Raw genomic sequence first — 26296 nt, forward strand, 5'->3', positions numbered from 1 at the left:
ACGCACACGCGCGGGGCACAGCAGTGGTACATTCCGGCACGGGTGCTGCTGCTGCTCAGTCAGCCACAGGGCGCTCGGCCAGCGAGTGTGAGCACACGGGCAAATGCCTCGCGGTTGCGTGCGCGCGTGCGGCCGTGGTGGTGGTGGTCGTGGTGGTGGTGGCCGTACAGCAGGGAGGACATCTCTCTTCGCAGGGAGGAGAAGCATATAATTGATAATTGCTGCAAACCGAAGGATAGGGACGCACACCATTGCGGTAAGTGCTGGCTGCATCGGAGCGACTTAGTACGGGAGAGGAGAATGCAATAGAATGCGTGTGTGTTTAAGGACACGTTTGCCGTGTGTGTGTGTGATGCATGTGGAGGCAATGAGGCGTTGTTACAGCGAGAGACGGGGGGGGGGGGGGGGTCTTGGGGGTGCGCGTTTGTGCACGCGGGGCGCGGGCATTCGGGGTGAATTGTATATCGGTTAAGGGCGCGCGTAATTAGCTGCTGTATCATTGCAGACTCGCATTGTTGTTCATTGTCAGGTCGAGGCCAACGTTGTTACCATAGGTGATTAGACGATCGCGGAAACCCTTAATTAAGCGACCTGTATACCCGTCTAGATTCAATCCTGAGTCACCCTTCTATCGGATTGCTCATGCGGGAAAGCCGAGTGAAACATCCAATGACGCCATAAACTGCTGAATAACCGTACTAATATTCTCACGCACAGCACGAGCGATTTTTTTTACAATAAAGCAAAACCGTGCGGGTGTATGTTGGGAGGAATACAAATCACGAATTACCAAAAATAATAATCTACATTTTCGTCAATAACTCACTGCTTGCAAAACGGGGAGGGGGATGTATAATGGGTGACGTTTCGGGCAGCGACTCTTTTTCAAAGCACATCGATAATCATCTGGAATGGGGCTGTTAGTACGCGCGCGCGCACCCTTGAGCCTGCCAGGTCAAATTTCCACGAAAACAATGCCCCCTTCCCGGAGCTAAAGCCCCGGCCAGAGAGGCTTGCGAATATTAATTGATCGAGACTCGCGGACACAAGGACGCTGTTTGAAAAGCCTCCTCCTCATTTTCCATCCCGTCGGCATCAATTCGGCAGCGCGTGACGCGAGGGCACCGACATTGCTGAGCGCTTGTTGATGAGAGCGAGCCTCCTGGAATATCAACAACAGCGGTGGCAGCAGCAGCAGCAACACGCGCGGAATGCCATGATGGAATCCTTGTGTTTAACAACCAGCTCGCGCATATGTGCGTGATCGACACCAGACGTACGGGAAGACGGACATCACAGGTGTGATCCAGCACAGGCTGTGGTGCCCGAAGCGCGCACAGACACAGACACACACCTCATGACGAGTCCTGTTAAGAGGGCGCTTAAACACGTAGTTTGGCTTTCCCGACCAGGATAATGATTCATATTTGCGTATTTGATGTTGCGGGTGAATGAAGGCGTACGACACACTTTGGCATGAAACTCCCGCGATGTGACCCGAAATATATATTACTTAAAGGCGCTTTAAGTTACTACCGCAGTTGTATTGAGACCCAATTACAAGTCGATCCACTGCTGGATGTGTCGATCATGGGTGTTATATGTCCATACTTGTTCACTCAAATTAGTTACGGGAGGGAAGCAAATTGCCAATGGGACGCTGCATGGCCGGTGATGAATTTTCAGTTTGCATGGGTTGAACATCGCATAATTTGGGAGACGTACTGATCAAACACGCGCATGCATACACACGCCCTCATGCAGCTATCGACTCATACACACAGGGTTGTGAGTCTTAATAGCAGCCGTTGGCCGTGCGAATGCTGTGGTCAAATGCTGACCGTGTCACTGCTATGGCTAGGCTATGCATGCGACGTATTGTATGTGTGGAAACACGCACATGCGTGAAAATGTACACTCAAATACGTGCGTGCAATACATGCATACACCATTACATATATGCATGTATACGCATGCACACTATAGTGCACATGCGATACAGACACACGCACACAACGTAATGCATATCATATCGATCACACGGCCATACGTATGGATGTGGGCGGGTATGGAGGGATTCTCCCGGCGTGATGCGTGATGTTTTCCCCGGGGAAGACACGGAATAGGAGTGGGGGTGAGACCTGGGGGACGCGGGGTGGGTGGGTGGTTGGGTGGGCTGGGGTGAGAGAGAGAGACCTGTGAAGGGCAGCCGACGATCGGGGATTTGGCAGCAGGAGAGCTGGGAGAGGAGACGCAGAAGGAGGTGGGAAACCCGAGAGAACTGGGAGAGGGGATCAGGAGGGGAGGGTGCTGCAAGGAACCCGGGTGGCTGGTGGGATTGCTGGTCCGGCCCTCTGCTTAGTATGCAGTGCGGCGTGAGCCGTGCACGACTGAGACACGGGCACGCGTGCACACTGAGCGAGCGATGCATGCGTTTGTAATGTGCATGGCCCATACGTTGCATGTGTACGTGCACGCATGTGCACTCACGTACAAGCAGATGTACAATGATACATATGGGAGTATGTAGTACATAATGTGTGCATAATGCACGAATGCGTACACGTATATATGATGTGCCTAACACACCCATGCACATGCATAGCTGCTTACATATGTAAATGTGACACAGCTCACGTATACATATAACACATATAGGTACATTTACATGCATATTTAAATGCATTCCTGTATCCCATACGAATATAATATATACATGTTCACTTTCACAGGCATATACACACATGCCCTTTAACATGTAGATTTAGCAAACCAATATTACGTTTCATAATGAAAATTTGAGTCAGGCCATGTCATGCATTGTTATACACATGCATACATATAATACATCTATTCATATGCATTGCACACATACAACACTCATATCCCTGCCACGTAGCTTCCACATTGCTGGATCTACACGATACCGTACATTTCTTGAGTAAGCATATATATTCAGGAGCTATAATTACTGCTTGGCACGCGATGGTCAATTATCGATAATTAGCATGTAATTAAATAATGTTAGCAGTGACACTCAATGTTACGCTTCTGAATGTCCAATCACAGTGACGTCATCTGAGAATAAAATGAACACATTTAATGAAAAGCATAATGGCCACGTGATCGATTGTGCATTGTAGTACGCAACTTAAAGTATATGAAAAAAAACCTGACTTGTGTGCATATATTTATTAATTTTAAAGCTTTGCTTCCACCAACTTTACCAGCACACTCCACGGGGGGAGGGATGACTTGGTTCACTAGTGATTGGGATCACGTTATTCGGAAGTGCTGAACACCAGCCGTAAAGACGATGGTGAACTTTAGGCTGACCCTGCCCTATGAGTGAAACCAATCAACCTCCGGGCCGTAATTTCAACGAGACCAAAATCTAAAGTGTTGGATGTAGGATTGTTTATAATTAGACGCGCTGACTGTGAAAATGTTAAACTTTGTAGTCCTTCCAGAACACCATTAGGATTTACACCAATCACAATCGTGTATTTGTAATGGGTGTGTTATACTACAACTGTGATGTAACAGTGTAATGTACAGCTCTTTCTCAATCCACTGCTGGATGAGGACCTCTACAATTCTGGGACGGTGATGGGGGATTGTTTGACCATACTTCACCACGCTGACCAGTGGTCACGATGGGGGCAGGACCAGCTCAGGAATTATTCGGCACTCATGTCTCATGGTAGCCGTGGTGGGGTATCGAACTCAGGTCGCCGGGATGATCTGCCTCTGCTCCACCAACACATCGGACTCTGCTGCTTATATGAAGAATAAAAAATTAACCCGTAAAAACAAAGTTTTTCACTATAAATCCTTTATATGCGTGGCGGCTAGAGTCCTCTCGTCCTCTGGCTTGAGATGGCTGCCACCTATGGGTCAGATGATTGCATTGCACCATTAAGCAATTGGTAATTAAATATAATATTTTTGTCCTAAAAAGTGTAAAATTTTGGAAAAAAATTTTCACGAACATTAATTGTCACGTACAACGAGTCTGTGTGGAAAATGTCAGCTCGATTGGATCACGGGAAGTGGGTTAAAAAACGACCGAAAGATTTGCACGGTCCTAAGCAAGCAAGCGAACTTAATATAAAGGATTAAAAAAAACGACTGGATGCACATGCTGATTTAAAACAAAATCACCGTGGCCAAAATAACAAGCGGCCAGAAACAAACAGCACTATTAAAGGTTTTAAAGATACAAGTTAATGGTTATGTATAGACGAGTGTTGACTTCCAGCGTTCTGCATATACAGCGACTTTACGAGCCCCTTGCTATAAACACAGTCGCACATGTCACGATTGGGAAAGTTCTCAAACGTCCATGCCACCACCACCACCACTCAACCCCCTAACCCACTCACACGGGGCAGCGAGGTCACGGCCCATCAGATGGCAGCTGCTTTGGTGGCTAACAGACGGCCAATACAGACTACACAGAGCACTTTCCAGTCTGGCCACCCTACTAATCTTTTGCCAAAACCTTCCGCCCACCCACCCACCCTCCCACCCAGCCCTTCTCCGCCAATTCCCCCATCTCACAGAAACACTTCAGCGGCTCTGGAAAATCCAAACAACTCCTCGTGAGGCGGCCGCGGTCACTGGAGATGAGAGGAAACTCAAAAAAAGAGGGCACCGCAGTGAGCACGTGTTAACGTTTTATTTATAGCCGGCGCGTCCACATCTTAGGCGTCCCTCCACGTCACATGCCCGGCTCGCTTCTCGGTGCATTTCGTGGAGAATTCGTATATTTTGTACGCATTCCAAACTAATGTTGAAAGCGGTTGTGCATTAGTTTCGTTATCTGTCCGTCCATAACGAAGGGGGGGGGGGGGGGGACGTAGCGAGCCGAAACTGCACATCATCCTAACGTGGTTGTTAAATGAGTACCACTTCGTGGGGTATGAATAGTAGTCTTATTGATACAGGTCCCCCGCCATGGGAATGTGGAATTCCCATTACGGCCACCAATGTAGATGAATGCTGTCGCTCACTTGGCTGCCCCTGTTATTAGTCTCGACTAGCAGCGTCCCTTCCAGCGAAGTGTCGTCCTGCCGAAGAGTCGAAGCGAAGCATCGAACTTGCTGATGATCTCTTATCCACGTGGTCGTGTGTTCTCTCTGCGACGCAATGTCATTATTTTGAGTGCGCATCTCTCCACGCTTCTGTGCACACTTTTAAGCTTTTGTTACACTTTCTTTCTCATTGCATTATGTACTGCAAGTAAAATCTAAAGTTGTATACATTATCTGCTTCAGATGATTAAAATATCATTGGACCGAATTAAGCAACCGAGAAGAGTTTCCATTGAATTGCGGCTTATAATTAAATAAAGAAGCCTAATCTCAATATGGTGACTTCCTTCGATCCATATAGTCTGCCAACTCTACACAAACCCTAGGAGATCTTTGAGCAACCACGTTTTGATACATATACAAGAATGCAATACACTGCGTCTATGCCTATTGTAACAATTAATGGATTCAATATCAACCATAACCCAGCTTTAGTCAATGACGTAATGCAGTCGTTTCTCATTACAACTCCTTGATGGGAAGGCAATCAGACGCCCACAACTAGGAAGGGACTCGACCCATGGGAGCACATGCCCTGGGGGTGCAATCAACTGGGGGTGGTGGTGGCATGGTGGGGGGGGGGGGGGGCTGATAGAGTGATTCGATCAGTGTAGGAGCGGCAGTCAAACCTCACGCTACCGCACAGGACGAGAGATGACGTGGGGGTCAACGTGGGGAGGGAGTGGTGGTGGAGTTGGTGGTGGTGGAGTTGGTGGTGGTGGACTTCTTTTACCAGCAGCGGATTCGAGCGCGTGGACAACCCGCGACCATTTCCAGCACTCGTCACGACAGGGGCAGCCACGGGAGGGGCAGCATTCATCTACATCGGTGGCCCGATTGGGAATTCCACATTTCCATGACAGGGGACCCGTATGAATAGAATGACCATTGATATCCCACGAAGTGGTACTCATTTAACGACCACGTGGGGATGATGTGCAAAGTCGGCTTGCCACCTGCGCCTCGACGGACAGACAGAAGAAGCCAATGCACGACCGCCTCGACAATTCCCGAAACACCCGTCACGTCGCTCTCGTTCACACTACGCGCGTGTTACACAGCGTGCGCGCCTCGTCTGCCTGTCGTCGTGGGAGCAGTGACACCGGCTCAAAAACTAAACACTTTCTAATTTTACCAGGGAAATCCCACCGAGCTATATTCCAAGTTTTTATCACAAGCGACCTGGTCATCACAAATGATAGCTGCACGAATTGGCTTCTTGCGTGGAAATGTGTAGCAGCCAAATACTCTCAAGGCATGTTTCTAAATACGGAGGGGAAAATCCACCGGACCACGGGGAGAACATGCAAACTCCAAATATTCAGGAGCCAGGATCCTGATCAAACCCACGACTTCCTGCACACCAGGCGAGGGAGTTAACATCTCGCCACCGCGGCGCTTCCAAAGTCAACGTGCGCGCACGATTTCGCAAATTTCGCAAAAAAAACGCGGACACAACGAGCGCAGAATCTGACTCGCGAAGGAGACGGGGTGGGTGGTGGGGGGTGAGAGTTCGCGCTTGCGGAAAGGGGAAGACGGAGGGAGGACGCCCGGTGGCCACTGACAACCTCCCGCAGATTTGTTTGAAGTCGGTGGGAAGTGAGACAGTCTCGGCCGTTTCCATGACGGCCCTGAGGGCACAAGAATGCACCCGGCGTGGGTCATGACTCACCCGGGCCCCCCTCTCCTCCAATGCCCGTAGCGATGGAAGGGTAGAAGTGTGGGGGGGGGGGGGTATAGTCCCATTCTTATGATATCGTGCTGACCACTGAGACTCTCTCGACCATTCCCAACCCATACCCCCACGGTGTAACAAAAAGAACAAACTGTGACTGAGACAACGCGGGTGGCGGTGGTGGTGGGGGGCCTTGTGGAACGCCGGGGTCAATGGCAAAGGTGTCAGACGGAGGATACCTTCAACGACAGCCTCGGGTTTTGACAGCTCGAAATCCAAGCTGGCAGACAAAGAGTCGACTCGATACGATCGCAACCCAAACTCCGATAACACGATGTAACACATTTTTTTGTTCCTGGGTAGTAAGTGTTATTTCGTAAATGCTTGTGCCTCAAAAGTACAGACAATGGATATTATTCCCCACAAACTTTGCTTTTGTGACCAGGACAGTGATATTCTGAAATTTGCCTATTTTCAATGAGGAAACGGGCGAATTTGTGTCTTTTTGTTCACATAAAGTCAGAGAAAAACAACAAATGAATACAAATTTACACATTTATACTAAAGTAATAAAAAAATGACGTTAAAAGATTTAGAAGTAAATAGTTTTTTTAGATTGTTCCTCCCCACAAAGAACTCGGTCCCGCCTGTGGTAGTGCGCCTTGGTGTCTAATCTTTTGTAGTAATTTTTTGTATTACTTTAGTATAAATACGTGTTAATTTGGATTATTGTGTTGTTTTTTTCTGACTTTATGTGAACGAAAAGACACAAATTCGCCCGTTTTCTCATTGAAAAAAGGTACATTTCAAAACATCACTGTCCTGGTCACAAAAGCAAAGTTTGTGGGGTTTAATAGACATTTTCTGTACTTTTGAGGCATACGCAATTTGGAAATAACACTTACTACCCAGGACCAAAAAAAATTGTGACACAGTGTAATAACTCGAGCTATAATCGCGCACTGTGGTCCTAATTCCCCGTGTGTGCAAATCATCACAAGATATTAAAACTGGCCTGTGTCTGTATTGTCTTTGGCAACGTAATGAATTCCCCCCCCTCCCTCCCCACGCAAGGACACAGACATATTTATACGAAGCAGTTGTAGTTTTTTTCTCTCTCTCGCATAGTTTCTGGTTGTTATGGCCGTAATCCCCATCGCTTGGGATGTAATACATTGTGGACGCTCGTTTGTTTTTTTTGCAATCCCACGCACAACCCCATCCACACACACACACGCAGTACACAGCGTTCATGGGGGATTTTGTTGCGTACGTATAAACCCATCACAGCTATTGTGACCAAGTATCTATTTTTGTAAGAGATCCAAATCTGTGCGGGATACAAAGTTATATATAAGCCTACAATAAATAAAGCACATACAACTAATTTTAAATATAAATTTGGATTACTTATGGTGAAGTCTAGATTTGAAGCTTTCGTGACTGCAAGGATTCATATTCTTAGGTTTTTTCGGTAAAGTCACGTAGGTAAAACATCAAAATTAATAAAAATAAAATAAAATAAAGATCACGACGTTTCGGAGGCAACACAAGTCTCCGTCATCAGGTGGGACCGTCACAGCCAGATTAGCTGCATCAAGTGAGGCAATGGTTCAATATGTAATCCCTTAAAAGCGAGTTGAGGGGGGAGGAGGGGGCTCATCAGAATGTGGTAGCCAATGAATGGAACGTATCGGGAGGGAGGGGGGCGGGGCCAAAAGGGTGGGCGACGGCGTGGAAGCGATTGTGCGCAAGCGACAAACTGCTGCACACGCCAACGTCTTGGACAGAGAAGGGGGAGGGGGAGGCCTGATACACATGATAGAAAAGAAAAAAAGAAAAGAAAATTCTTAGGAAAAAACCTAAGAATTATGGTGAAGTGGTAAGCGCACTGCACCATTAACCTGGGGCCCTGAGTTGTATTCCTAGCAGAGGTGGGACAAAGTCATTGTTATGCAAGTCCAAGTCGAGTCTGAAGTCATCAAATTCATGACTCGAGTCTGACTCGAGTCCAAGTCACATGACTCGAGTCCACACCTCAGAGGTGGGACAAAGTCATTGTTATGCAAGTCCAAGTCGAGTCTGAAGTCATCAAATTCATGACTCGAGTCTGACTCGAGTCCAAGTCACATGACTCGAGTCCACACCTCAGAGGTGGGACAAAGTCATTGTTATGCAAGTCCAAGTCGAGTCTGAAGTCATCAAATTCATGACTCGAGTCTGACTCGAGTCCAAGTCACATGACTCGAGTCCACACCTCTGATTCCTAGCCACTGTCCCCTGCAGTGCCGGATTATCCCAGTAGCAAAAGTAGCTACATATGTAGTAGCTACGGTCCCCGCACTTTCAAGGGCCCCGCGCTAAATGCTTTCAAGCTATCAATCCGGGTCAGTGATTCTGCACTTGCTCGATTACTATAGTACGATACCGCCTTCAACTTTTCCGAACGGCTGGGTGTTTTAGGTTAGCAATTTGTCGTATTATCTGGCTGTATAGCAAATGAAAAAATACAATTACTTTACTATGCAAGTTATAAATGTATGTTTTAATGTTTATGTGTTTAAAAAAACAAACATTAGGGCCCCTTTATATCAACATTTGCTACAGGCCCCGCACTAGCTTAATCCGGCACTGGTCCCCTGCCCCCTTCACCAGTCCGCACTGACCGGCGTACATGGCGAAGCACGACTCAACGACCTCTTTGACCAATACGCCACGGGGATCGGCCTTCAGCCAGCAGTGGATCGATTAAAGGGCTGAACACTACGCATCACCACACGCATCTACATAGCAGTTGGAGCCTGCGATTGCTATAAGTGCATGGCTCTGAAAGTCCAAGTCAGTGGGATACGAGGCAGTGGAGAGCCCAGACAGCACCTCTGAGGTGCTCTAATTGGGACCACGTGAAGCCCGCAGCAGCACGTGGGTCTGTACCCTGATACGATCTCAGCCGCAATGGCCCCATCCTACCCAGTTTCCACTCGCAATACCCCGACGCGTAACCAAAGCACACTTTTTTTTTCTTTCAAATATACATTGGTCTTACCTGGTTACCACACATCGAGGTAGTTACGAGTACGAACTGATTCTAAAATGTGTTGTTTGGGTTTGGCCAAAATACATTCATATTGCCACGTGTAATGTATAGGCGGTTAACGACGCGCCAATGTATTATTCTCACCGTTAAGTTGAACAATTCGATATAAAGGCAACAATTGGGTGTGAATCAAAAAAAATGATGACCGTGAAAACCTGCATGTTATACACTCATATGGGTTGTTGTGCCAGCGCACGTGGGTTTTAGCTATTGGTATTAATGAAATCGTAGTTGGTTACACAGAGCGACGTTACTACCGGTATTGCACGTTTAACCCGGCTGCCTGAGTTCAGTTCCCAGTCATCCAGCAGTGGACTGACAAAGAGGCCTTGTATGATTATTATTGGTTGCACGTGGCTTAACCTAGGCGGCACAATACACATCCATACCCCACACTGGTTCAACTTGGATGCTCGCTCGGGGTGTAAACATTCACTCCCATTTCCCCACAAGGCAGTTCAAACCATTGTGAGGAATCTCGGCCATGATTCGATTCATAAATTAAGTTTTTGACATTTTTTCTGCAGTGTTTCGTCGCTTGTGTCCGTTTCGTTTGTCCCACTTTCTCTTTTCCATGAGCCGCAATGTAGCACGAGTACATCACTGGCATGGAGTGAAAATCATTGATGATTATATCCGCCATTCGATGCAAGTTTGACGAAACTTAGGAATCGATTAATCGCATGATGTTCCCTGGCCACCGTACAGCCGGTGTGGCGTCAACACAACGTTGGAAGAGAATTGAAAGCAGCTCAACGGGGGAAAAAAAAAAATCAGAGTATGTTTTGTATTAAGAGTCGGTTGTCCACCGCAGAGTAACTTTGCGTCTGGAGGTGGCTGGCTTTCGATTTAAAGACCCGAAAACGCAACCGTGTCTGGATACACTTCCATCGAACCATGCCCAAACAACAGCTTTGCCTGGGGAGGACACTTGATTTGTGGCTGTGTTTTTTAATTTAATTATTGTCGAGTCCAAGATCCAGTGCCTGGCACCCACTACAGTCATGTGTGGATGAGCAGTGGTGTTTTGAGCAGCTCAGTGCCAATGGAAAAAAAAAACACATTCTGCAATTCTCTTCGAGAAACGCATTGTCCAGAGAAGCCATTTGTTCAGAAGCCATTTGGAAATTGCATTTTCCATGCTATCGTTTGGTGCAAACGTCAATTAAAAACAGCGCAGCGTTAAAAGGCAGGCATGGCCTCGTCATCCACAGCACGCAATGGATATGAAATGATGTGGTGTGGGTTATTTGGAATCCTGGGTAATCTGCACGGTTGAAGTGAAGGGAGCGCGCTTAGCCGCTCACACACTTACCGCACGCATCTCACAAGCGCACGCTATTGGCGCGCACTTGTTTCTAAACTCGGAACATCTGTGTGTCCCCGATCACAACTTTGTCCTCCGGAGTGCTAGCAGTGTTGTTGCTTTCATTTACTGCCGAGCTGATCTAGAGGAAGTCCTTCTTTTGCTCAGACACACTCAGTGACACGGTCTCTCAGTAAAGACATTACGTTGGGTATGCACTGAGCTTTTTTCAATAACTGTCACCTCTCTGGATAATATTTAACATCATCATCATGGTCATAGTCATCACCTCTTCAACGGAGCATTGGCTTTGCCGGGGCGAAAGAGGCTTGAGAGCCTTGTAGACCCGAGTAGCTGCCCTGGTAGCGGCACCAGTACCACAACCCGGCACTCGGTAAGACAAAATAGTACCAACCGCATTGACCAGCATGGCGAGTATGGTCAACCCCCTGCAACTAATTAACATACCATTTAATAGCATCATACGAATGCAAATCACACAGGGTTACATTACACGGGCCATTGATGAATCCCATAGGGTCCTCCTAGCCATACAATATTTGAAATTCTGTAGCATTTTAGACGAGCGCTTAGCCAAAACACACACACACACGCTGTGGTTGCTTAAACAAAAGCTCTCCAAACAGCCAAATAATTCCATAAACGGCCAAATGAGAATGTGTTTATTAGTATAAGGGTATTTAATAGTGATCTCACGACCTACAGGGGGTTGAACATCTGCTTTGCATTCGTGGGGGCTGGTGTGTGTGTGTGTGGTGTCCAACCACCCACGCCTTCCCGTAAAACTTAAAAACGAAAGTCGGTGCGGCCACTGCCGCCGCCGACGATACCCAGCAGCTTGCGCTGGCTGGGTCACTCAGCAGGGCAACGTTGCTCGTCTGGGTAATCCTACTATTCGTGGAATTGTTAAAATATCTTCTTGGTTCTTTCGGTAAAGTCACGTAGAATGGAAATAATAAAATAATAAAATAAAACTTTTTTTAATTCCATTCTACGTGATTCAATCTTAATTTTAGAACTTTCGTGACCACCCTCCCAGCCCCACCGTCCCCTCCCCACCCAGCCCCTCCCTCCCCACCCAGCCCCTCACTGCATGATGGACGGACGGACACAATAATTCCCTGTGGGCTGGTGTAACCAGGAGGTTCCAACCAGTATAACGTTTTCGTAACAGGCCGTATTGTACAGCTGCTCCGGTACGAGATGCTTCCCATGCGGTGTCGGCTTTGATGGCTATTTGACCATACTTCAACATGATGGTCACTGCGAGTTGGTGCATGGGGTGGGGGGGGGCTGGATAAGTTCATAATTCACTCGCCACGGTTGTTATCCATGGCTGGGAATAGAAGTCGGGTCACCGGTTTCAGAGTGAAGTGCGCTAACCACTGCGCCATCATTTAAAATGTATTAAATCACAGGGGGCCAGGTGGCTCAGAGGTCAGAGCTGAGATCCTGGGTTAGAATCCTGGCAGCTGCTTGCGCTGAGACCACGTGATCGAATATCGTGAGCTGATGGTCTCAATCCAGTCACCAATGAACACAGTAAATTTGATCCTGCACTTAATTTGTCGAAATTCCAGCTCTGAGAATAACACATATTTCGTTCGGCTGTCGTGCGACGAAAAAACCCCATAACCGTGATGTAAATAGAGTGAAGCTCTGTGACATCCGCTTCTGTGGGACGCTCACGAACACGAGGGGATGCACTGCTCTGCGCGAGTTCCGATTGGATACGTTCGTCTCATGACGTGATGCCGATCGCACATTGCGAGATGCAATTGGCAGTACGTACACATAAAAAAAATACGAAAAAGCAATGGTTTCAATCTGCGGGATTAGGGAATGGGGTCGTTCGAAAGACGGCCACTGCAGCCTGCTGGGGAGAGCATGGCCGTCACAACCCTGGCGAATGGATCCACGGAGATGCTCGTGCTCATCCAGACCCCGGGTCAGGAGAGACGAGGAAATCCACAATCCACGCACCCGCAGCGACTCATAAGTCAGTGCTCTGGGGCGCAGGGGGCAGCAGCGTCGCCGGCGACATGTCAGGGAGAGGCTGCGCTCCTGTATGTAAATAATTCTGATGGATCGAATTGGAGGACGGTCATTCCCGTTTGGAGAGAGAAAGCAAACGTGTGTTTGTGAAATGATAAGAGTAACCACGTCTGTGCCCGATCACTCGCAATGCACCCGATTTCGTTCGGGTATTTGAAGCTAAGCAGTTTGGACTCTAGATACTGCTCGGGTGGGCGGCCACCATCATGCATGTAAAGGGGGGCTATCACATCGGCTGCTGTGGGGCTAAGTTGTGGGCAGCAGAAGGAAGTTCAGCAAGAGACATGTGCCAAAAATCTGTGTTCCTTGCCTTCAACAACCCAGATTAACAACCCACACAAAAGTATGGCAAAATAACGCCCATGACTTACATGGCAGGAGGAGGCTCACGTCCAGCAGTGGATTGACCCAAGGGATGTACATGTACAAATATAAACATGGCTAATACAAAACAAGATCTAATAATAAATCCTGTGAGAAAATGGTATTTGTATGGTACATAGACGTACAAACACAACACTTGCAATGAATACTGTATACGCAGCAACTTAATTAGTAATTGCATTAACAAAATACTATTAAATTTTGATTTAAAGCTTTCGTGACTGCAGGGATTCATATGCTTGGTTCTTTCGGTAAAGTCACGTAGAAGGGAAATAATAAAATAATACAAATATAAAAAATAACTATTATTTTATTATTTCCCTTTTATGTGACTTTACCGAAAGAACCAAGAATAAAATACTATTATTTGTAATTATAAGCATTTTACTGATAAGGGAAAAAATATTCTGCATGACTGCTCTCAACAATATGTCAACTGTAAAAACCAGACATCTTAAAAAAAAATCCTATTGGCTGCCAGCGAAGGAAAGTTGTTTTGATCTCTCATCTGAGATTTTGAACGTGGGTTGGACATTGACCACATGAAAGTTGCGTGGGAGTTCCTCGTCCAGGACCCCTTCCAGCCCATGCGTGTGTAACACACTCCAGATGACGTCTGTTTTGATCAAAAACTAAGTCGCAGGTGCACTGAGCCTGGGGCCCAACACGAGGTTGGAAATTGCGGCTACAAAATAAAACGAATCTCATGCTCCCAGCGCGGACACAAATCAGGCAAATTAAACTACACGGAGGGGCCGTTTTGTTACCTTGTGATAGCGAGACGTTCACTGAACCGTGGCAGCTCAATCCTCCAAGTATTCTGCCACCGTGGAGGCGAAAAACGTCGGCAGTGTTCTTCCTTTCTCTCCATTATCATCGCAGTTCCCATTTTTGGCATGTGGAAGATTTGCCCAGAGGGATCTTTGGCAGCTATGTGGATAGCCAAAGTTTAACATAATACTGCACGACAGATATGTGCAACGTGTAGATACTCCTTTACAAAATAGAATCAGACATTGATTTAAAAAAGAATTTGGTTTCTACCGTTCAATGAGAGGAAAGGAGAGAGCATATCACAATGTTTTGGCTTGCTTTACTTTTTCAGGAACTGTTTCAACTGATTGTGATCTTGATTTAGAACGTTTCTGTTATTTCTAAACAACCTGTTATTGACTGTATATATTCACTGAACCAGAAAATTAAGATTAATATGGAATACATGTGGTAAGCAAATGAAAGGTAGTCATCATCATCAGCCATGATCAATCCACTGCTTGATGAAGGCCTCCCCAAGTTGTCGCCATATCTCACGCACATTGAATTTCTCACGGAAACTAAAGATAGTATGAAATGAAATAAAAAAATTTATGAACATGCTGAGTTCAGCAGGACGATCGTATTGAGAGCACTTATACCGATGTCTGCAGTGTAACCAACGATCACCATTTAACGTTATGCCTCGCAGAAGACACTGCCCACACTGGATTTCTTTCTCCCCTTTGAAAGGTTCCCTGCATAGGTTTCTCGACGTGGGCACCACGCACAGAGAGGTCGACCGCAGGCAGCCCGGGGTCATGGCGAGCCCGCCGTGCCCATCTGCTGCTGGCCTGGGCGAGGACCTAAAGCAGATCGAGAGAGTGAAGGAGTCCATCGCGGACATCATCGGGCAGCTGGGTGAGGGCGACGACGCGGGCGGCCTCTCCTTCGCGCCCTTCCTCGACCTGGACACGCAAATCACGGTCGTCCCGGCCTCCAAGAGCCTCGGCTCTTCGCTGGACGAGCTGCGGTCCTCGCCCTCCTCCTCGGCCTCGTCCTCCACCTCCTCCTCGATGTCCGCCCTGGAATCGCCGTCCGAGTGCCGGCCCAAGTCGTCCGAGTCCCAGACCGAGCTCCTGGAGTCCCACCCGCAGGACCCCGCGCGCCACGGCGTCAAGGAGGACGGCGCCCCCTCCAAGCGTTCGTCGATGGCCGGGTCGAGCAGCAGCGGCAGGGGAACGTCGGCGGACAGATCGGGCCTGCGCTCCAACGGCTCGCTGCCCACCGCGGGGAATGGGCCGGGCCGCACGGTGGGCCAGGGCGGCCACCAGGTTACCGTGTTGCCGCTGAAAAGCTTCGCGGACCAGCGGCCGGGGCGCGTCGCCTGCACGGCCGAGCCGGAAACGGAGAGCGACCTGTCGCCATCCCCGCTGCACGCGCGGCGGGAGGGCGTCCCCGGGAGCCCGGAGACACGGCCCCTCCTGCGCCCGTCGTCCTCTTCCGACGGCGAGACGCTCGTCGCGGGCCTCTCGGGGCGGCCGTCGTCTCGCGTCAGCCTGGCGTGCGAAGACGGCGGCGCCGCGTGCCTGGAAGCGGCCGAAGCCCCGTCGGCGTGTGACGGAGCCGCAGGGAAGCCCGCGGGAGCGGGATGTGGAGGGTGCAGTGGTGGCGGTGGCAGCGGAGGAGGAGGAGGATCGCGCTGCGGCCGCCGTAAGCGGAGCGGCTGCTGCTGCTGCCGCTGCTGCGGACACTCGGCGGTGAGGGCGCAGGCGAAGGCCGTGGTGTCGGTGCTCCTGGCCGTGCTCACTGCCCCCGCTGCCCTCTTTGCCGCCTACGAGTACCTGCCCTACGAGGCGCCCGTGTGCCCGGACCTGGCCAGCCGCATGGTGTACGCGCTGCGCTGTGGCCTCTTCATGCTCTTCCCAACAGTGTTCGGTGAGTGCCAGGCCTGCACTCTGCATGGTCGACCCGACACGCCAGGCTAGACATTGTTTTTTTTTATTAATCTCGGTTTGTTATATGTATGTCTCATGATGCAGCATGTCAGGGCATGTAATATAATAACAATGTTGTGTATATCTGAGTCTTATCATGTAATGTTCAGATATTTGTATTTTAATCTTCTGGTCTATACATGAGCCTGAAGACACACTTTTTATCCTTAATAGGACATATTATTTCATTTGAAATATATTGTAAAATGTCAGGGTCCAGTTATAGAACTAGATCTCAGTCCTGCTTCTTTTGAAAATCCATACAAGAGAATGGCTTTTCATTTGCTCGGAGTTAGGAGTGTGATCGGTGCAAAACCTGAGAAAGGGTTGGTGCTACATTAGATGGTGTGTTATCAAAAGTTATATTGACCTTGTGTTCAAACAAGCTCTGGGCTGTGCTTATATTTGATCAAGGTTTTGAGAAAAATTAATGAATTACACATTTGTTCAGTGGGGACCAGCCTTGTATAACCACTATATTTAATAACACACACAGCAGCAGGAAGCCACAATTCCCACAATGCCTCGCATGTCATGTGATCGCCACATCGCACGTACAAAGCTCTCAGCCTTATGCAGACCACCAGCTTAGGAGCTAAACATCTGCCCATAGTGTTGTATAGACCACCAATACGAAGAGTTTAACAATCTGACAACCCCAACAGCCTGCACGCACTTTATTGTTGCGATTTGGTTCTTCTCATCATTTGCAGGTGTTGGATTTGAATTAGGATAACCGCCGTTGTTGGCCTTTCTACCAGGTGGAACGGCTTGTTCCAGTTGGACAAGAGTATGAGTCATCATATCTCGATATCTCAAATGTGGCCACATGGGTTTCAGCTCAGAGAAGGAGAGCGAGCAAGTCTACTGCTACTGACGCAAGAAGCCAGTCACACGCTGCAATTATCTTGACTTTCAACCTTTGCTCTGCTCAGCAGAGGGTGGGGGGGCAGCAAGGCGACCGTGGCTCATTACGAGATGCAACTGAGTGCCAATGCCCACCCCCCCGTTCTTAACAAAATGTTATTACTTTTGAAGACCTTAGAGCCAACAAACTTCCATTTGTATTACTCCACACCTTTTGGACAAAATCTATTCAACGAACTAAAGCTTGAGATGCATATATTGTGGATAAAATAATTGTGATACTTCATTGGCAGTGGCGCACATGCAAAATTATCAAAAGCTTAACGCATTCGTCAATAAGAGTAAAAACAACACTTTGAGGCGACGTTTCAGGCAATGGCCCTTCTTCATCTCTCTGCTATGATAGAAGGGCCTTTGCACGAATGTCGCCTATCATATTTGCATTCCTTTAAGTGCAGCGTCATTGATGAAAGTACGGAGTTATTGACATGTATTTGTGCAATTGGTTATTCACTATTTATGTAAATGATATACAAACATACCCATGTGTTTATGACAAACAAGACAGAGCAAACGAGACGCAACATACAAGACAGGCTACACAAATTAGACCAAACAATTCAATCTTGATTAGAAGCATCACACTGAATCGTGACAATCTATTCAGCGTCCAGTTGAACGGTTACAAACCGAGTAGTCTCGCATCCATTGATGTTGTAAATGAAGAGTCAACTCACTGCTGGATGAGGGATTCCCTACGATGTGTGGATCATAGGGGGGGGGTCATTTGGTAACCCTGCACAACGCTGGTCAGTGTGTAGGTTGGCAAAGCAGGGGAGCATAGACGTGGGTTTTGCTGAAACTGCTCTCTGCTTTCCCACAATGCATCTCACAGCCTGTTGTTGGCATTGTTGTCAGCCCTAACTTCCCACTGCCGAGCGAAGGGTTCCCTCATTTCCTTCAATTCCTCTCTTTACTCTGTCGCTCTTGTCCAGCAGCGGCCTCTGTATGTTATGATGTAATCCGACCTCCTCTTCCACTGTTGCCCACAGCTCCTTTCCCCTTCTCTCGGTCTCCACTCCTCAGCTTATTTCCTCATCTCTCCTCTCTCGTCAGTTGTTCTCAAGACTATCCCACCAATTCCCCGCACCTCCGATTAGCGCGCGTTGGCTACGTACGGTGCGAAAGAAGTTCCAACATACATACGTACATTTCCACTTTTTCGCGCAACGCAGCAGAGACATTTTTCTTGTGGAACGTCAATGTGTAACCACACCACCCACGGGGGGCGAAATAACCCAGCTTTGGCGAGCGAGCTGCCGGCCTGCGCGCACGTCAGAGGTCGCAACCGGGTACCCGATACCCGTACCCTACCCGATACCCGTACCCTACCCGATACCCGTACCCTTCCCGATACCCGTACCCTACCCGATACCCGTACCCTACCCGATACCCGTACCCTACCCGATACCCGTACCCTACCCGATACCCGTACCCTACCCGATACCCATACCCTACCCGATACCCGGCTATCCATACCCGGCCGGGTACGGGTACGGGTAGGCCGTGAGTCACTGGTGAGTAACCGTTTGTCACTCATTTCGGGTAGGGTACGGGTACGGGTAGGGAACGGGTACCCGTACCCGGCCGGGTACGTGTACCCATTTGCGACCCTGGTGCGGCCGGGTAAGGGTACGGAATCAAAACCCGTTTGCGACCTCTGGCGCACGTCCACCCCGTGGCACCCCAGGTGTGCTGGCGCAGGGCGTGGTGCGGCTGTGCGCCTGCTCGGGAGGTTCGCCGGGACGTCGCGCCGAGCGTGAGCGCAGCGTGAACACGTGGGGACGCCACGCCGCCGGCTCCACCGAGCAGCTGCTCCTCTACCTGCTCAACCTGCTGGCGCTCGCCTCCTACCTGCAGCAGGCCGACCTCAAGGTGCTGCCCAGCCTCGCCGCTCTCTTCGCCATCGGGAGGTGCGTTGGTCCAGGATTGTGATCGGAGGTCGCAGGTCGAGATGTCATCATGGCCGTGAGCCGTTGATGGCAACGTAAGCTTGGCAAGGATGTATTCCGCCAGATCTGGCAGCTGCTGCACAGTAGACACACGACCTCTAAGGTCGTCCCTAATAGTTCCCCACCATCTGCTCTTAGGTCTTTCTCCCTTGGCCGCCAGATTAACGGAGACTGGACCAATTCCTGCCTCGGCGATTGGCGCTCACTTATCCTGCACACATGTCTCAGCCAGCTCAGCCGTTGTTGCGTAATCATATCTACAACGCTGGAGTGTGTGCGAAGTTAACGTTGTAAAATTCATAAAAACTACTCCAGTGATGTAATGTATATGAACATTATAAACTGTGTCCTTTCCAATTTAGATAAACATTACCAATTAAAAATATAACGAAAAATTACAAAAAGTATGGGGAATATTAAATTGCTTGCAATTTAGAAACTGCCCATCTCTGTCAGTATAGTGTATGTTAGGGATGTGCTCTAATTTTGAGATTAATATAAATCTGAAAATCAGGCCTAGATACCAAATTTGGTAGCCCCCCTGAACCCAAGACTCTTTTGTCTGAAGTGTCCTGCATTGGGATGTTTGTCTAATTTCATGAGTGAGTGTTTGGCATATACAATCTACACACACATAGTGTGTGCTTCCATGCATCCTGCAGTGATTTCTCTTTATCGCCAACCCAAGGACTCACCTTCTTGGTTCTTTCGGTAAAGTCACGTAGAAGGAAAATAATAAAATAATAAAAATAAAACATAATAAAATAAGATAAATATATATTTTATTAAATAATAAAATAATAAAACTAAGCCGTTGTAAAATTATATAAATATATATTTTATTATGTTTTTTTTATTTTATTACTTTCCTTCTACGTGACTTTACCAAAAGAACCAAGAAGATGAATCCCTGCAGTCACGAAAGCTTTAAATCGAAACCCAATGTCTGTTGGGTAAAAAAAAACATGTTGAGCTCAGTGGCTTATTAAAAGAGAGAGTCTCGGGCTCCCATTTGATTTTAAAAGATTGTGGGCCAGATTCCCATCTCGATGAAATGGCTGCAGCAAATCGTTTTGGCGATTTGCCCCCATTGTACGTAATGGAGACATGGCACGTTGTCGCGAAAAAATTAGATGAAAATAAAACGTATGTGCAGGCAACGAAAATACAGTACTGTACGTCCAACTGCGTAATGTTAAAGAAATGCTGCTGGAAAACTTTGGTCCAGGAGGCTCATAAACTGGTTCACCAAGATGTTATTTTATTTAAATAGGGTTAAACGGACCCTTTGTTGCTTATTTATTATTTTACGTGTTAAATTATGTTTTCTCCAGATGTTGACAGATGTATAATAAACTTTCACCGATGCATGAATGCCTGGCATAACATGCCAATTAAGCTGCCAAAGAAACGAGTGTGGAGGTTTTAAGCAAATCCCATCGTTAGGTTGAATTTGTCCGTGGTGGAGATTGTATTGACACAGAAAAGTACGATAAATCTGAGACCCCAGTCTCAGATTTATCGTGTGGAGCTGTGAAATTTCCATGCAGACTGATGTCCTTTACGGATGTGAGCGCTGTATGCCGTCTTGTATGCTTAGCAGTGTGATGTCTCATCTAGACTGGTGTACCTGCTGAGCTGTATCACATCTAGACTGGTGTACCTGCTGAGCTGTATCACATCTAGACTGGTGTACCTGCTGTGCTGTATCACATCTAGACTGGTGTACCTGCTGTGAGCTGTATCTCATCTAGACTGGTGTACCTGCTGTGAGCTGTATCACATCTAGACTGGTGTACCTGCTGTGCTGTATCACATCTAGACTGGTGTACCTGCTGTGCTGTATCTCATCTAGACTGGTGTACCTGCTGTGAGCTGTATCACATCTAGACTGGTGTACCTGCTGTGCTGTATCACATCTAGACTGGTGTACCTGCTGAGCTGTATCACATCTAGACTGGTGTACCTGCTGTGCTGTATCACATCTAGACTGGTGTACCTGCTGTGAGCTGTATCACATCTAGACTGGTGTACCTGCTGTGCTGTATCACATCTAGACTGGTGTACCTGCTGTGAGCTGTATCTCATCTAGACTGGTGTACCTGCTGTGAGCTGTATCTCATCTAGACTGGTGTACCTGCTGTGTGCTGTATCACATCTAGACTGGTGTACCTGCTGTGAGCTGTATCTCATCTAGACTGATGTACCTGCTGAGCTGTATCACATCTAGACTGGTGTACCTGCTGTGAGCTGTATCTCATCTAGACTGGTGTACCTGCTGTGAGCTGTATCACATCTAGACTGGTGTACCTGCTGTGTGCTGTATCACATCTAGACTGGTGTACCTGCTGTGAGCTGTATCACATCTAGACTGGTGTACCTGCTGTGAGCTGTATCACATCTAGACTGGTGTACCTGCTGTGAGCTGTATCACATCTAGACTGGTGTACCTGCTGTGAGCTGTATCACATCTAGACTGGTGTACCTGCTGTGCTGTATCACATCTAGACTGGTGTACCTGCTGTGAGCTGTATCTCATCTAGACTGGTGTACCTGCTGAGCTGTATCACATCTAGACTGGTGTACCTGCTGAGCTGTATCACATCTAGACTGGTGTACCTGCTGTGCTGTATCTCATCTAGACTGGTGTACCTGCTGTGAGATGTATCTCATCTAGACTGGTGTACCTGCTGAGCTGTATCTCATCTAGACTGGTGTACCTGCTGTGAGCTGTATCTCACCTAGACTGGTGTACCTGCTGTGAGCTGTATCACATCTAGACTGGTGTACCTGCTGTGAGCTGTATCTCATCTAGACTGGTGTACCTGCTGAGCTGTATCTCATCTAGAAGGTGTACCTGCTGTGAGCTGTATCTCACCTAGACTGGTGTGCCTGCTGTGAGCTGTATCACATCTAGACTGGTGTACCTGCTGAGCTGTATCACATCTAGACTGGTGTACCTGCTGTGCTGTATCTCACCTAGACTGGTGTACCTGCTGTGAGCTGTATCACATCTAGACTGGTGTACCTGCTGTGAGCTATATCTCATCTAGACTGGTGTACCTGCTGTGCTGTATCTCACCTAGACTGGTGTACCTGCTGTGAGCTGTATCACATCTAGACTGGTGTACCTGCTGTGAGCTATATCTCATCTAGACTGGTGTACCTGCTGTGCTGTATCTCACCTAGACTGGTGTACCTGCTGTGAGCTGTATCACATCTAGACTGGTGTACCTGCTGAGCTGTATCACATCTAGACTGGTGTACCTGCTGTGAGCTGTATCTCATCTAGACTGGTGTACCTGCTGAGCTGTATCACATCTAGACTGGTGTACCTGCTGAGCTGTATCACATCTAGACTGGTGTACCTGCTGTGAGCTGTATCACATCTAGACTGGTGTACCTGCTGAGCTGTATCTCATCTAGACTGGTGTACCTGCTGTGAGCTGTATCTCATCTAGACTGGTGTACCTGCTGAGCTGTATCACATCTAGACTGGTGTACCTGCTGTGTGCTGTATCTCATCTAGACTGGTGTACCTGCTGAGCTGTATCACATCTAGACTGGTGTACCTGCTGTGAGCTGTATCTCATCTAGACTGGTGTACCTGCTGAGCTGTATCTCATCTAGACTGGTGTACCTGCTGAGCTCTATCTCATCTAGACTGGTGTACCTGCTGAGCTGTATCTCATCTAGACTGGTGTACCTGCTGTGTGCTGTATCTCATCTAGACTGGTGTACCTGCTGAGCTGTATCACATCTAGACTGGTGTACCTGCTGAGCTGTATCACACCTAGACTGGTGTACCTGCTGTGCTTTATCACATCAAGACTGGTGTACCTGCTGAGCTGTATCACACCTAGACTGGTGTACCTGCTGTGCTTTATCACATCTAGACTGGTGTACCTGCTGTGAGCTGTATCACATCTAGACTGGTGTACCTGCTGTGCTTTATCACATCTAGACTGGTGTACCTGCTGTGAGCTGTATCACATCTAGACTGGTGTGCCTGCTGTGCTGTATCTCATCTAGACTGGTGTACCGGCTGTGTGCTGCATCTCATCTAGACTGGTGTACCTGCTGTGAGCTGTATCACATCTAGACTGGTGTACCTGCTGAGCTGTATCACATCTAGACTGGTGTACCTGCTGTGAGCTGTATCACATCTAGACTGGTGTGCCTGCTGTGCTGTATCTCATCTAGACTGGTGTACCGGCTGTGTGCTGCATCTCATCTAGACTGGTGTACCTGCTGTGAGCTGTATCACATCTAGACTGGTGTACCTGCTGAGCTGTATCACATCTAGACTGGTGTGCCTGCTGTGCTGTATCTCATCTAGACTGGTGTACCGGCTGTGAGCTGCATCTCATCTAGACTGGTGTACCTGCTGTGAGCTGTATCACATCTAGACTGGTGTACCTGCTGAGCTGTATCACATCTAGACTGGTGTACCTGCTGTGAGCTGTATCACATCTAGACTGGTGTGCCTGCTGTGCTGTATCTCATCTAGACTGGTGTACCGGCTGTGTGCTGCATCTCATCTAGACTGGTGTACCTGCTGTGAGCTGTATCACATCTAGACTGGTGTGCCTGCTGTGCTGTATCTCATCTAGACTGGTGTACCTGCTGTGTGCTGCATCTCATCTAGACTGGTGTACCGGCTGTGAGCTGTATCACATCTAGACTGGTGTACCTGCTGTGCCTGCTGTGCTGTATCTCACCTAGACTGGTGTACCTGCTGAGCTGCGTCCTGTGCCCTGGATGTCGGGGTTTCGGGTTCAGCCTCGTCTTCATTCCGGCGCTCGCCATGCTCTCCTACAACCTTTACTGCCTCTTCACGCTGGGCCTTGACCGCCTCTTCCTGCAGTCCTCGGACCTCGCGCCCACGGCCCCATCGCCGCCACGGCTCCGCTTCTGGGGCTGACGAGCGCCGATCGGCCGAGGCAAATGCAGTTCAGGAGTCGACACACGTGCGCACACACATGATACCAGACACAGCAGCGTGACACGAATTTAACGTCGCCCACCAAACCCAGCACCATGGTGTCAGGACCTGTATTAACACATGGGCTGTACCTCACTTGAGCAGCAAGTGGGTTAGTACATCTCCTGGTGGTGATGTCATCCGTACCGTAGTATCTTAATACAACATTGCTTCATTAAACCAGCAGTTCAGATAGAAGGGCTGGCAGATTAAGAAGTAAATTATGTATTCGAGATGAAGCCCAACTTCAACAGATGTGGCACCAACACTAGCTGTATCGATAAAATGTTCAGTCGGTCTGTAGTCTCGGGCAGAGTATAACAAATGGTGCTAAAATGTTTAATATAGTGCAGATCTAGACAGAGGAGGGGAATGAATTGGCAGAATGATATACACAGCAGCCATACAGTGGTTGTTAAAGTCAAAGCAGTTGGCTGATAATCATCAATAATAATTCAGCACGTTGGTGTTCGTGCCATTCTTAAAGGGCAAGGCAATCACGAAGACGCTGTGTAATCCCAATTCAGTAATTTTTACAAATGTTGCTGGTTTGGACAACACTAACATAAAAATTGCATACTCATTTCGAATGACATGCCATTTTTTTTATATCCACGGTGAAGCAGATGGTACCTTTTAATACGGTTAAAACACCTCCTGTGCCACATTTGAACCGTGCAACTCTGCAGAGTGGCGAATTTACTATACCACAAGGCCCTGCCAATGCCCCAAGGCCGTGACCGTGCCCGTTTGCTGGTAGCGCCCATATAGGATGGGGCAAATGGAAAGTTAATTCAATCAAACAATTCTGAGAGATTAGGTAAGTGTACAGCAACGGGAGTTGCCCCTTTAATAAATGGCTGGGTATAGGCATGTACGGTCTCTTATCAGGGCTTGATTTCAGCCGGAGCTGTCTGGGGCAAAGCTCTGGGAAATGTCTCCAGTTCGGAGTTAGGGTTCCGGAATATATATTTTAAAATAAGCCCTGGTATCTTACTTTAATGTTACACAGAGAATGGCCTCCGATGCATCGTCTTCTGCAAGCGGTAGCCAATTTAATCTTGGCCAATCACTTGCCGGGCTTTCCATAGCTACATTAACCTGCTGAATACATTGCACATGCCTCACCTATCAATTGATGCATGTTAATTGACAATATCTAACATACAAAATAGAAGCCGGGGTTGCAACGTGTAGGGTTGAGAACCAAGTGGTATAGAAGATCGACAGCATTCAGCCTTTGCTTTTGCAGCAGTTCCCTTGTTCGAGATACATTTGCCTTTTACAGCAGTGCACGCACACACACACAGCGATTATCAGTAACCCACCAAGGTGCTCACGGTCTTTATAGTCAAGTCAAATCTGTACTCGCCGTACATCGTACCGTAACACCTAGGTTCAACGTCGACGTGTGCTGTCGTGTGTAAGTGTGGGTAGATAGTTGCATGGAGACTCGCGCTGGGTTCTAGCATGAAGAACATCCGTTAGCCCGTCATGCCCAATGAAACACAATTCCCAGTCCTGCGACTCAACTCGAACCGCCGCGTCGTGTTGCTTTCATTTGCACACGTTGCCATATCACTCGGAATGCAGAAGCTAAGCAAAGATGAGCGTTGAGTAGTGCTGGATTGGTGACTGCCATACACAAACAGGTTGCCATAGACCGCGGGGGCGACGTGGGTGGGTAGGTCAGTGGAGCAGAATCTATTGCTGTGCTGTATTCCAACGCTCCCACGTCTATACCCCTCGTCTTCACCAACACGCATCGACGAGCACAATGATGTATGATCACATAACCCCCACAGCCTGCATAAGGTGTGGGGAGGCCCTTATCCAGCAGTGGATTGACAAAAGGGGCTATACTTGTACATACACAGCAGCTTAATTGGCACCATGTGGAGGACACACCATTCAGATTCATTGCGGGGGGACTCACAATGCCGGATATACCTGCAACACAAGCGAAGAAGACACGACACCCATAACAAAGCAAAATTGGCATTGTCCTCTGCCCGATGCCAATATCGGTGTTTGTGGCACGGTGCAGGT

The 26296-nt window shown here is 48.2% G+C and overlaps 1 protein-coding gene across 1 annotated transcript; it reads left to right on the top strand.

The window, feature by feature from the left end:
• Window positions 1–25808, top strand: LOC133343814 (transmembrane protein 79-like). The gene is made up of 5 exons (XM_061553679.1): window positions 1–256; window positions 4536–4661; window positions 15141–16325; window positions 19002–19224; window positions 23989–25808. Exons 3-5 carry the CDS (start codon window positions 15209–15211, stop codon window positions 24185–24187), a joined length of 1539 nt encoding a protein of 512 aa, XP_061409663.1. The 5' UTR covers window positions 1–256; window positions 4536–4661; window positions 15141–15208; the 3' UTR covers window positions 24188–25808.
• The last annotated feature ends 488 nt before the right edge of the window (window positions 25809–26296 follow it).

The sequence above is a fragment of the Lethenteron reissneri genome, chromosome 18 (assembly GCF_015708825.2).
Source record: "Lethenteron reissneri isolate LAM-NWPU_2019-01 chromosome 18, ASM1570882v1, whole genome shotgun sequence".
Taxonomy (NCBI): domain Eukaryota; kingdom Metazoa; phylum Chordata; class Hyperoartia; order Petromyzontiformes; family Petromyzontidae; genus Lethenteron; species Lethenteron reissneri.